Source organism: Portunus trituberculatus, chromosome 46 (genome assembly GCF_017591435.1).
Source record: "Portunus trituberculatus isolate SZX2019 chromosome 46, ASM1759143v1, whole genome shotgun sequence".
In the NCBI taxonomy this organism is placed as follows: Eukaryota; Metazoa; Arthropoda; class Malacostraca; order Decapoda; family Portunidae; genus Portunus; species Portunus trituberculatus.
This window is the reverse complement of record NC_059300.1, coordinates 31,283,954-31,296,920: the sequence shown is the minus strand read 5'-3', so window position 1 is coordinate 31,296,920 and position 12,967 is coordinate 31,283,954. Positions and strand designations below refer to the sequence as shown.

General features: G+C 43.0%; 1 protein-coding gene across 1 annotated transcript; it reads left to right on the top strand.

Annotated features, from left to right (window-relative positions):
* Nucleotides 1-1,941: 1,941 nt before the first annotated feature.
* On the top strand, nt 1,942-6,141 carry LOC123520082 (chitin deacetylase 7-like). Its single transcript, XM_045281970.1, has 8 exons — nt 1,942-2,100; nt 2,419-2,503; nt 2,703-2,925; nt 3,394-3,514; nt 3,935-4,102; nt 4,468-4,583; nt 4,814-4,984; nt 5,460-6,141. The coding sequence occupies exons 1-8, from the start codon at nt 2,029-2,031 to the stop codon at nt 5,758-5,760; spliced, it is 1,257 nt and encodes a 418-aa protein (XP_045137905.1). The 5' UTR covers nt 1,942-2,028; the 3' UTR covers nt 5,761-6,141.
* Nucleotides 6,142-12,967: the final 6,826 nt, after the last annotated feature.

Below are 12,967 nucleotides of genomic sequence, written 5' to 3'. Positions count from 1 at the left end.
CATGATTGTGTCACTGAAAAAGAAGGCTTGCATAAGGTCCCCTATCTTCTCTGAACAGTAATCTCGTTGCTGTGACGTAACTGTACGGAGCATTAAAAAAAAGTAAAAGGGAGAACAATGGGTTTCTGTTCCTTATTTGATAACAAACTTCCAGGAAACGAAATAAAGAAGGCGGTATTACACGGTGGCTGTGAAGTGTGATGCCGAGTGTTGCGTCTGACAGCGGCGGCGACCACAGTCACACGTCACCAACACAGGGAGAGAAAAATCAATCTTCTCATGTCAATCTCAGACGTAATCTGGAAAACACAGAGGACCGCTTAGACTACAGATAAGCGGCCAAGACTAACACTGCTGGATTTGCTCTTTCTTCTTCTTCTTCTTCTTCTTCTTCTTCTTCTTCTTCTTCTTCTTCCTTCTTCTTACCGTTTGCTTCTTTATCCTTCATTTTTGTGCGCATGGTTGACCGGTGAAGGTGGGGTGTGACGGGGAGGAGGAGGACAGATTCGAGCAGAACCTCGTATAAAGCTCCTTATACAAGACTGTGGATGCGAAGAAACAGTAGCGCCATGCAGCGGGAGAAGCAGCATAGTCATGTTACCTTTGTCCTGTACGCGCACCATCTTCGAAGGAATTGCATTGACAGACTCTTGAAAGGGATCTTCGGCGTTCCTGCTGCCATTATTCTCGCAGTTGTCGTCGTCGTTATTATTATTATTATTGTTATTATTATTATTATTATTATTATTATCATCATCGGCATTATCATCATTACTAGCACCACCTCCACTACCACCACCACCGCTCTACTTCTATTGTGCTCCATTCACCACTGTTCTCTGTCCATTGGGTGGCACCATTGCAGTGTCCCGAAGTGTGGCGAGACGGGGCGGAGAATTTGGCGTTGTTTGGTGACTCGATAAACACTGCCAGACACCTGAGGCTGGCTCTCCTAAACAATGGTCTGCTCTTTACGTTCTGCTCCTAATCCATCGAGTCTTCACCTCTCTCTCTCTCTCTCTCTCTCTCTCTCTCTCTCTCTCTCTCTCTCTCTCTCTCTCTCTCTCTCACACACACACACACACACACACACACACACTGCTAATGAACCTATATCAATCATTTTATCATTTTCTGTACCCATGTTTTCTGTGTGGCTGGTCCATTAAGCTCAGAGATTGAGTCACAGCAGCAGCCGGTCCTTTGTCCGCGCCGCCACGCCCACCACGCTGCCGTCACTCACGCTTCACGCAGACATACGTAGATACCTGTGTTGACTTTTTTTACACGGAGTTTTTAGGACATTACTTTGACACTACTCGACACCGTGCACACCCCACTAAAAAAAATCTATGAAATTTATACATATATATATATATATATATATATATATATATATATATATATATATATATATATATATATATATATATATATATATATATATATATATGTGTGTGTGTGTGTGTGTGTGTGTGTGTGTGTGTGTGAAGCGAAATCATTCAAGATTTTCGTTATGATAGAAAAGAATAATAATGAAATGATAATTACTTCAGCTTACCAAATTTTAGCAAGATGTTAACAAATTCACATATCATAAATAGATGTAGAAAAAAAGGTGATTGTATCATAATATGATCATTGTTTTTTACAGTTGTGGAGTATAATATTATGTGGGAAAACTCTGTGTTTAGAGTGAAAAGGAAAGATGGAAAGAAAGCGTCGAGTACACGTGGTAACGTACAGTATACATGTATGTATGTAAGTACAGTAGATAACACGAACCAGTGTGTGGGGTTGGGATGGTGGCGTGGTGGGACCGTGGGGCCTACCTGTGCCGCAACGTTGTGGGCACAAGGGCTACACTCTGTCAAGATCAGTCAGCTACAACGCTTTCTTGCACCTGATAACGCTGAATTCCAGACCCCCTCTCCCTCTCCCTTCCACCAGATTCTCCCCTTGGCGGCAGCGGGGGCGGCTATATAATGTAATGATGCAGGGAGACCGGTGTCAGTACCTGGGGCGAAAATGACACGACCATTTTCTTGTCTGCTGGTGGTGGCTCTGCTGGTGGTCGTGCCTGCTCAGGCCGCCCCTAAGGTGAGACGCTCCTATTTGTATACCACCGCGTCGCTCATCGGGGGGTATGCCCATTGAAATTCTCTTGTCTTCCCATTCCTCTCCAAACCTCACTTTAGTAATCCTCAAGTAGTGATAGTTTCTCTTTCATCAGTGCTTTATCCTGTCCCTCCACCATCCAGAGAACAGTTTAGGACAAATAGTATTACTTTGTCACACTTTTTTTCATAGGTATCTTCTCACCGATCCCTCATAACTAGTGGCACTGTTTTCTCCATATCTGTCTGCCAATACTTTCATTCACGTTTTCGTCATTCTATATTGTCTGTGTTCTTTCAGAGTGGCCAGGAGGGTGATGCGTCATGTAAGCAAGGCCAAAACTGCAAGCTGCCTGACTGCTTGTGTCCCTCTCTTGAACCTCCAGGTAACTCTCTCTCTCTCTCTCTCTCTCTCTCTCTCTCTCTCTCTCTCTCTCTCTCTCTCTCTCTCTCTCTCTCTCTCTCTCTCTCTCTCTCTCTCTCTCTCTCTCTCTCTCTCTCTCTCTCTCTCTCTCTCTCTCTCTCTCTCTCTCTCTCTTTACAGTACATACAGCAGCTCCCCTTCACCTCTCTCCCTTCTTCCAGGCAACTTCGAGTCTCTGGATGACGTGCCACAGTTTGTCGTCCTGAGTTACGATGATGCCGTCACTGTCACCAACAAGGACTTCTACCTGGACTTCCAGAACCTCAATAACCCCAACTTCTGCCGCATCACCATGACCTTCTTCCTCTCTCATCAGTACACTGACTACACCATCGTCAACGAACTCCATCGCCTTGGCCATGAGATCGCCCTCCACTCCGTCACGTTAGTATCTCCTCTCCCTCCTCCTCCTCCTCCTCCTCCTCTTCTGATTACATTTTTTTTAATAGACTGCTGGATTTTTATGGTTTGCTTTTGTCAAATGCTATTGTTTTTATTCATTCGCTTGTTTATTTTATTATTTGTATTTATTGAGAGGTACACCAAATAACATCACGGGTTTTATTACCTCTTTCACAGAATCTACTCGCAGTTAGTTTGTTTCATTATGCTTCGAGTGTGAATGTTGTACTATAGTTTCTCTTGTCATTTATCAATTCACATCTCAACTCAAATCAACATGTCATTCTTTGGTGTGCTTCTAATTATCCTTTGTACATCATCACCCATTGTACTTGTGCTCTTTTTTCTGTTGGAGTGCCATTCAGATCTTTCTCACAATTGCATTTTTCTCTGACTCCCAGTGCATTATACAAGTATGTATTGTATTTTACTCTGTCCCTGAACCTGCAGTCACAAGAGTGATGTGTCAAATTACTGGCGGCCAGGCAATGAAAGTCTGTGGATGCAAGAGATGGAAGACCTGAGGAAGATGATTGTCAAGTTTGCAAGAATTCCTGAGGAGGATCTGAAGGTGGGTATTTATAAGGCAGGTAGTGTACATATAGGGGGAATGATGAAAATATGATTTATCAGAGAGAAAGAGAGCTCTTGTTATTGTTGGAAGTCAAAGCCTCTGTCTGTCTAGTACAGTGGTAGTGGCCTGGCATTGCTAAGGTCAGCAGATCGAGTCTCACTCAAGCTCGTGAGTTTAAGCTGTTTACTGGGAGGTTAGTGCTGTGGTTAGAGTGCCACTGTGGGGAATTGGGTTCGCCTGGCTGATGTTTTGGAGAGCACCCATTTGTGGTGGATGCCAGAACTAAAAACTAATGAAACTTTAACAAAGGGCAACTAAGCAGCAAAACTAGTAAGTCTCTCACTGTGACCTGGTGTTGCTGCTACATGTGTGTGTGTGTGTGTGTGTGTTTTCAACTGTTTTCTTTTCTCTGGACAGGGATGGCGAGCACCCTTCCTGGAGCTGGGAGGTGATGAGATGTTCAGTGCCTTGCAGCAGCTTGGCCTGAAGTATGACTGCTCCTGGACTACACTTAAGTACACCAACTGGTTTGAGAAACCCAATCAGGGATTGTGGCCCTACACGCTGGACTACAACAGCCCTCAGGTGGGTGGCCACACAGGGAGCATTGTGCTCCAGGGATGAAGGATAAAAACTGATGTGGCACCATGTTATTGGAATTTGAATTGAGGGTTGGCAAAGATGAATAACATGTTGAGTTTGAGTAAAGGATGAATAATAAAATGAGATTAGAAATTATTCCATGTTTATTGTAGATATTACGTAAAAGGTGAATATACAAGGATAAACAGAGATACATACAGTGTTTGTTACATATGCTTTACATATATCGACAAGACAGTACAGTATTATAATTATTCAGTCTTTATAAATGTATACAAGTAGTATTATATTCAGTCTTTGTAGATATATACAATTGATAAATTTTTGTCATGCATGACTTCTGCCAGGACTGTCCTCTGGGCCGATGTCCTAAAGACACCTACCCTGGCGTGTGGGTGATGCCAATGCTGGACCTGAATGACAACAAGAACCAGCCATGTGCCATGCTGGACACCTGCCAAAGGTTTGCTAGTTCAGATACACACATCGCTGTGGAAACTGAACACATGCACTGTAGCTACTTACTTATAACTGACCTAGCTCCTGTTGGACATGTGAATGCTAAGGAGTGGTTAGCGCTGCAGCACACACCTGAAATAATACAATGCGTTTTTATACTGTAAGAACATTTTTGAATAGTGATCAAACTTAAAACATGAGAATTGCTTGACATTTTTTCATCATATTTTATAGTGAGGATGGTGAACTTCTCAACGATAAAGATGCCGTGGAGGCTTTCCTGAGGAGGAACTTCCTTGTCAACTACTACACCAACAAGGCACCTTTTGGCTTGTATGCACACCACTCCTGGTTTTATGAAGGCACCCTCAACAAGACAGAGGCCAGGAAGGAGGGTTACACAAAGTAAGGAAACATCTCTCTTACACCACAACATTTCAACTTGTATCCTATTTCATCTACCTATATACAGTACTGTGTGTATGCTTGAGTGTGTCTGTAAATGTAAATGTCAACTTTCATTCATATAAAGATGCTTTACATACCTTCTAGATGCATTCACTAATTTGACCATCAGTCCTGCCCATCTAAAAGGCAGACATGACAGTACAGCAAAGGCGTCATGTACAAATTTGCTTTTCCTTCATTCATGAGGAACAAAATATTATATGCATATTTTAGGAATGAATGTTAATGGTAGTTTGTCTCACCACTTACACCAGCACTATCGAAAGTCCCCACATCACCACCACCACCACTATTAACATTCTTCCTATCACCACATATTTTCACCACCACTACTAGCACTAACCACCACTAACTACAATTTCCCGACCATCACCTACCATCACCACTACACTCACATCCTGCACCCCACCAGCTTCCTGTTGTGGCTGAGTTCACTGGAGGATGTGTATGTGGTGTCCCTGGATCGACTGCTGGCCTGGATGAAGAACCCCAAGCCAGTGGACGAGATTGCCAGCATCCCTGAGTTCAGATGTCCAATATTTGACCCAGAGACCACATGTCCGTCACACAACAAGTACCACTTTGGCCCGGAGAACAACATTCCACCATCGATGTCTTCCATGTACATGACAGCCTGCACCAAGCCCCAGCCACCCTATTACCCCTGGCTGTACAACCCCTATGGCCTGGAAGACATTCCCATCCAAAATTAGTGCACATACATACTGCTTTGAAGGGAGAGTGACAGTGGCAGCAAGAACATCCAGCCTAGCCACTCCAGCTGTCACATACCCATAGTTCTTACTACTTGCCATGAAGACCTCTACCCTCATCCAGTCAGTCCTGTGGTGTCCAGGCTGCTGCAGGATGGTTGTTGGTCAAGAAACACTCATCTCTCCTTCTCATAACCAACCCTGGACATATAGTTTACTTAGTCCTCCTCTGTGCTCCCTGGCAAGTTGCTGAGTGAGGCACATGTCAGGTGAGTTAAGGGGACATTATGTTCCTATGTGTAGTGATGATGTTCCCCAATGTAACCCTGCATGACTTACCTTGGATTTGTGTGCCTCTAGAAAATAAAGAGTTTGTTTCTATGTAGTACATATTTCTCTTTTTGTGGAAGGTGCATGAGAAAGTGCTTAGAGTATATATATGTGGTAAGTTACTCTTCATTAGTATCATATTCTTTTCTTTTCTTTAAAGTTGTGCAATCCTCTTTTTATTCTGTTTTATCTGTGTTCATCTGACAACAAAAGGAGTGCCAGCATGCTTTCTCTCTCCTCAACCTTATAAACTCCTTTTTTTTTTTTACCGGAATTATCAATTCTGTGACTTGTTGGAAATGACTAAGCAGATCTTAGGCTAGTATACCTATTGATGAGGAACTTTCTGCTAAATTGAAGAATCTTATTTTTAGATTTTTTTTTTTTTTTTTTTTTTTTTATGAATTCCAAAATACACTGCACGGTCCTCTGAGGCTGAATGTGTGCCCTGAACAAATTTTTATTTTTATAGTAATTCTCTCTCTCTCTCTCTCTCTCTCTCTCTCTCTCTCTCTCTCTCTCTCATCAGTAAAACTGAAATTCCAGTTCTCACTTAACACAGTTTTGTCTTATTGGTTCCACGCATGCAACGTGTTTCTTTCCCACATTTTTCGTTCAGTGTGTGTGTGTGTGTGTGTGTGTGAGTGTGTACGCGTGTGTGTGCGCGAGCGCCTGTTGAGGCGGGTGGATGGGTGTCATGTCTGCGTCTCCTAGCAACGCATTCCTGGCGATCAACACCACGTGAGTCCCGTGCGCGGCGGCAGCGTGGTGGAGGGGGGCAGGGTGGTAACTGTTAACTGGTGAGGGCAGGGTGCAGTACGTAAAGATAAAGAAATACATAAATAATGAATGTAAAATTACGTAATAACAATGATGATGACGATGATGGTAAAAAGAACAGGAGAGCTGTATGTTTCATCTTGACCTATCTGCGAGATATATATTTAGGGGACTGAGTCACGGTAGTAATTAATGTGCCTTGTAATACTGAGTGATCGCATTTCCTTGTGTAACTTATGAATACCTTCTGTTAACACTTTACAAGTTTACACCAACACACTCATCACTGCCTCGGCTGATACATTCCACTGATCTGCAGCCCCACCCCTACTACCACCCCCACCTCTCTCTCTCTCTCTCTCTCTCTCTCTCTCTCTCTCTGTGTGTGTGTGTCCTTGCCTAATTGTATCAAACTGGTGATATTTTGTCTTTTAAAGTTAGTATATCACTATTTATCGTTTAGAGCTAAAAATAGGAATGTTTCTTGTGCACACAACTTCGTCAGTCAATAGATTCCATCGCCTTATTGCTGTCAGAAAAGAGGAAACATTTAATCTTAAGCTTTTTTTCTTATTTCTTGTGTGTGTGTGTGTGTGTGTGTGTGTGTGTGTGTGTGTGTGTGTGTGTGTGTGTGTGTGTGTGTTGAACATTGCTACCTACAACTTTAACATCTCCGGTTCATTGTTCCTTAATCGCCGTAATCAGCTGAGTAACATGGCCTTTCCTGTCATCCTCATCATTATCATCATCATTACTCTCTATTCTCTTACAAGCCATGCCCATATTTATTCCCTCGCGTCCCTGCCTCCCCTGTCTGGCCCTCTTCTCCCGCAAGACATCCCGGGCAAGTCTCACCCAACGTCCTTCTTCATCCTCGGTCATTTGTTTTCTGGCAGTGAGGCAAAAAGTACTCATATTTTATACGTCTTCGTCCGTTTTTCCACTTTGTTTTAGTCAATTGGTGCACATTTTTTTCTCATATTATCCCTTGTGTGTGTGTGTGTGTGTGTGTCAATCAACGTACATTACCCTTGAATTATCCTCTCTCTCTCTCTCTCTCTCTCTCTCTCTCTCTCTCTCTCTCTCTCTCTGTGTGTGTGTGTGTGACAAGTCTGTTTATAAGTAGGCTACCTAAGTTAAGACCTGTATTTTTGCCATGAGTTGTAAGTGTTTGCCTTTCTCACTCCCGTTATCATCTTTCCCCCACAGTTACACGAAGCATGAGGGATATATAACTCACTGTCCTGCCCTGCCCTGCCCTGCCTTGCCTCGCGTGTAACGGGGAACTTAGTGGCGTGTATTTGGTGAGTAAAGGCTCTCGGTACCAGTGTTGTAGCAGTAGGACATGTACCTGTAGAAGGAACTGGTGACATGTAGAAGAGCTGCTGATGGTGAGTAAGATGAGGCTTCAGTGTGACGCCTATGAGTGGTAAGTTAATTTCTGATGGGAATGACCACAATAGGAATCTCCATTTTCTGCCTTACGCCTGCAATTACGCCTCAGCCTTGCAATCTTCCGGTATTCTGACGGAGAAGGGGCACTTTCCTATTGTCTTTATCTGCTTATTCCTTGATTTATTGCGAGGAAGCCGAAGTATATTGACTGAGGTATGTTGGGGATGATCTTTCCTATACACTGTGAGCTGCTACGAGAGAGATACACACCAAGTACCTCAGAAACACTTTAGCGCAGTACTTTCACTATTTCAAAAGGCTCCCGTTGAAGTGACAAGTTTTTTTTTACGGCTGCTTTTAGGGTTTTAGTGACAAATGAACATGGTTACCATATGATTTACAGGAGAAACACCTTTTTAGAAACACAGCTTATCATTTTGGTGTCCTTTGAAAATAGAAGTGGTGAGAGAGCGGCGGGTTTTCAGAATAGTGAGCCAAGATACGATGTTATTTAATCCTGTACCGCGATAACTAAAACGCTGTCTGTCTGTTCATATGTTTCAGTGGTGCGTGACGAAGCGCATTTTTTTATTTACTTACTAATATTTTTTTCGTATTTTTTTTTTTTTTTTTTTTTTTTTTTCTTTATTTTTACATCTTCCCGATCCCACGCTCACCACTTCATCCACTACGCCACCGCCTCCCTAGCATTCACTTATATATGTTTGCTCCTTATGACTGAGAAGTACATACATATACGTGTCTTTCCTTGTCACTTTGTTGAGCGTGAGTGTACCGTGGAGGATATAAGGTTGAGGCGAGGCAGGGCAGGATGGGAGCTAGTGTGTGGGGGGCTGACGTGCTGCTGTTCCTGCCCTTGTCTCCTCCTCGCTCTATTGTGATACATTCCTTGCCTCCTGTTCTTCCTCCTCCTTTTTATTTTTTTCTTTATTTTCTTTATTTCTTTTATTTATTTGTTTATTCTATCTATCTATTTTTCTTTTCTGTCGTGCATTTTTTTTATTTTGCCCCATTCTCTCTCTCTCTCTCTCTCTCTCTCTCTCTCTCTCTCTCTCTCTCTCTCTCTCTCTCTCTCTCTCTCTCTCTCTCTCTCTCTCTCACACACACACACACACACACACACACACACACACACACACACATTTTATGGTTTTGTATCAAGAGAGAGAGAGAGAGTGTGTGTGTGTGTGTGTGTGTGTGTGTGTGTGTGTGTGTGTAGTTTATTACATTATAGATCAAATCGTTATCAAGATTGTGTTGAGTGCGGTGTTGGAAGGAGTTTGCCTTACATACAATACATTCCTAAGTGTCCCCTGTGCCTGCCTGGCTTCCTACACACCACACCGCACCGCCCCTTCCCCTCCATCCCCTCCTCATATACTTCCTGCCTCCCCTTGCCTCCACCCACCCTCCAGGAAACACAAGAGTTAGGAATGTTACCTCTAACTCGCCCTTAATAAGTTATTGTTCTCCGTGACCTGAAAATGTTTGCTCAGCCGCTACGTTGTATACTAACATTCCAACACACACACACACACACACACACACACACACACACACACACACACACACACACACACACACACACACACACACACACTCACTCACTCACTCACTCACTCACACACACACACACACACACACACACACACACACACACACACACACACACACACACACACACAGGCTGAAGTTCTCTCTAGTGCAAAGGTTTGATGATGAAAGAGCAGATAGGAAAAATGTATAATCTTAAATACCTCTATGCCTTATGTAGTTAAAGTTTCACTGATTTTTGAAGGCGTTGTTATGGTTCTAGTGAGAGATTAACAAGATTTCTACGTTATCAACAGGAGACGTACTCTTGAAAACTTGGCTAATCATCTCTGTGGCCTTTGAAAGCAGCCGTGGTGAGAGAGCGAAGCGTTTAAGGGTAAGGATTTTTTTTTTTTTTTTATTTATTTATTTTTTTTTTTTTCTACTGTACAAGTCGACCAGAGAATGTTTGCCTCTCTGCCAGATTTCTTCTTGTTGAATGGTGTGTCACTTACGTTCATATTTCAAACATTTCAGCTTTCCGTCGATATCTGCTCGTTCTCTCTCTCTCTCTCTCTCTCTCTCTCTCTCTCTCTCTCTCTCTCTCTCTCTCTCTCTCTCTCGTAGCGTGTGTCTCATATTTCCAAACGTTTCCACTTCTTATTTCCACAGCAAATACTTCCAACAGGTTATCGTGGAAATCATTGGGGACTGGCGTGTTTCTGGGACTCCTGTGCTTTACCGGGGAAAGCACCCATGAAAACTGAACCTATCTATGTACTCTTGAAAAACTTGCCTTGACGAACTCCCAGAACGTTAAGACCACCAGCCTGAGTGTTTGTCTGATAGTAGTAGTAGTAGTAGTAGTAGTAGTAGTAGTAGAGGAGGAGGAGGAGGAGGAGGAGGAGGAGGAGGAGGAGGAGAGAAGGAGGAGCAAGCGCTAGTATTAAGAATAGCAGTAGTGATATTAGTAATTGTAGCATTAGTAGTAGTGGTGGTGGTAGTAGTAGTAAATGTAGTAGTAATAGTAGTAGTAGTAGTAGTAGTAGTAGTAGTAGTAGCATAATTAGCTACATTTTTTACTGTCTATTCATAAGTGTAGGAAAATGTGTGTGTGTGTGTGTGTGTGTGTGTGTGTGTGTGTGTGTGTGTACTGGGAGTTGAGGAGGGACCATCGTGACGTTTATACATATCCAAGGAAACTAAGTGTGTGTGTGTGTGTGTGTGTGTGTGTGTGTGTGTGTGTGTGTGTGTGTGTGTGTGCGTGCGTGCGTGCGTGTGTGAGACTCCTGCACGTAATATGCATTGATTTTTCATTACATGGCGTTGCAAGGGAAAAAAAAAGGAGAGAGAGAGAGAGAGAGAACAGTGACTAGTGAAGAACAGTTAGGAAACATATTGGAGGGAGAGCAAGGGAATGACATGAAAAATTAATGTAAATAGGCAATAGATAGGAGGAAGATGAGGAGGAGGAGGAGGAGGAGGAGGAGGAGGAGAAATTGTAGGAAAGATAGACAGAAATAATAAAAGAAAAAGTTAAAACTGATGGAAGAGGAGAATAAATAAGAATGAAGAACAGTGAAGTATTAAAAGCGGGAAAATTTATAGGAAGAAATGCAAAATACAAAAGAGAAGGAGGAGGAGGAGGAGGAAAATACAATAGGAAGGAGAGGAAAGAGAAAGAGGAAAGAAAATTTAATATACATGTTAAAGAGATAAGGCAAACCATTACGTACATTAAAGAGGAAGAAGAAGAAGAGGAGGAGGAGGAGGAGGAAGAAGAAGATGATTATAATATGTTAAAGGATTATATAAGAAGACAGAATATGTTGGGGGAGGAGGAGATGGAGGTGAAGGAGGTGGAGGAGAATTAGGAGGAAGAATAAGAGGAGGAGCAGCCAGGTGAGGGAGAAGGATAAACTACACTGCAAGAGGAGGAGGAGGAGGAGGAAGAAGAAGAAGAAGAAGAAGAAGAAGAAGAAGAAGAAGAAGAAGAAGAAGAAGAAGAAGGAAGGAAGGAGGCGGTAGAGATCTGAATATACTAAAGAGGAGAAAGAGAGGAGGGCGGGAAGGGGAAAGAATGTAATGGGATAGGAGGAGGAGGAGGAGAAGAAGAAGAAGAAGAAGAAGAAGAAGAAGAAGAAGGAGTAATGACACAGTAAGGAGAAGAAAGAAAGGAAATAGAAAACCTAGAAAGTAGAGCTAGGAAAAAGAAAGAGAGGAGGAGGAGGAGGAGGAGAAGAATAAGAATAGAGATAGATAAACAAGTAGATTAGAGAAAGGAGCAAGGAAGGAGGAGGGTAAAGTTAGGTAAGGTTAAGTAATGTTAGGTAAGGAGGAAGAAGAAGAGGAGGACGAGGAGAGAGAAAACCTGGTATACTCGAAGAGGTTACAAAACACTATGGAGGAGGAGGAGGAGGAGGAGGAGGATTCAAGAGGAAAAGAAGACACAAAACATAAGAGGAAGAGGAGGAGGAGGATACAAGAGGAAAAGAAGACACAGGACACAAAGAGAAGAGGAGGAGGAAGAGACAAGAGACAAGAGAAAAGAAGACAAGACACAAGAGGAAGAGGAGGGACTACAAGACACTAAGGAGAAGTATAGCACCTGACAAACTAGTGGAAGGGGGGAAGAAGAAGAAGAAGAAGAAGAAGAGGAGAGGGGAGGAGGAAGAGGAGGTGGAAGATAGAGGGACGTGGGGGGTTGGGAGGGTACAAGGCAGTAAGTAAGGTGGCAGACTGGCAGTGGTAGAAGTGTAGTATAGTGTGTTCAGTACTGCAGTGGGGGCGACACGTTTGTTCTGTCACACTCTTACACTCTATTCCAACGCGTCCCAATACTGGTACACGCAGACACGCAGAGAGAGGAAACAGCGAATGAGCGACTGAGTGAATGAGTGAGTGAGCGGAAAACAGAGAGATAACTGAGCAAAGTGTTTATTGTGCACCATTTGTTATAGTGAACCTTGGCAGTTTTTAGTGTACGTAGTAATAATTAATGCATGTCGATACCCTGCGTGTGTCTGTGTGTCTGTCCGTGTGTCCGTGTGTCTGTGTGTCTGTGTGTGTGTATGTCCGTTGTGCTTGCCAGGAATTTGCAGTGAGGACAAAGGACAAAGGATACTGGGAATTGCTTACCTGTGTACGT

Coding starts and splice junctions, on each gene's coding strand:
- LOC123520082 (XM_045281970.1), top strand. CDS start 2,029: ATGACACGACCATTTTCTTGTCTGCTGGTGGTGGCTCTGCTGGTGGTC. Junction 2,926..3,393: donor ATCGCCCTCCACTCCGTCAC/GTTAGTATCTCC, acceptor CTGAACCTGCAG/TCACAAGAGTGATGTGTCAA. Junction 4,985..5,459: donor AGGAAGGAGGGTTACACAAA/GTAAGGAAACAT, acceptor GCACCCCACCAG/CTTCCTGTTGTGGCTGAGTT.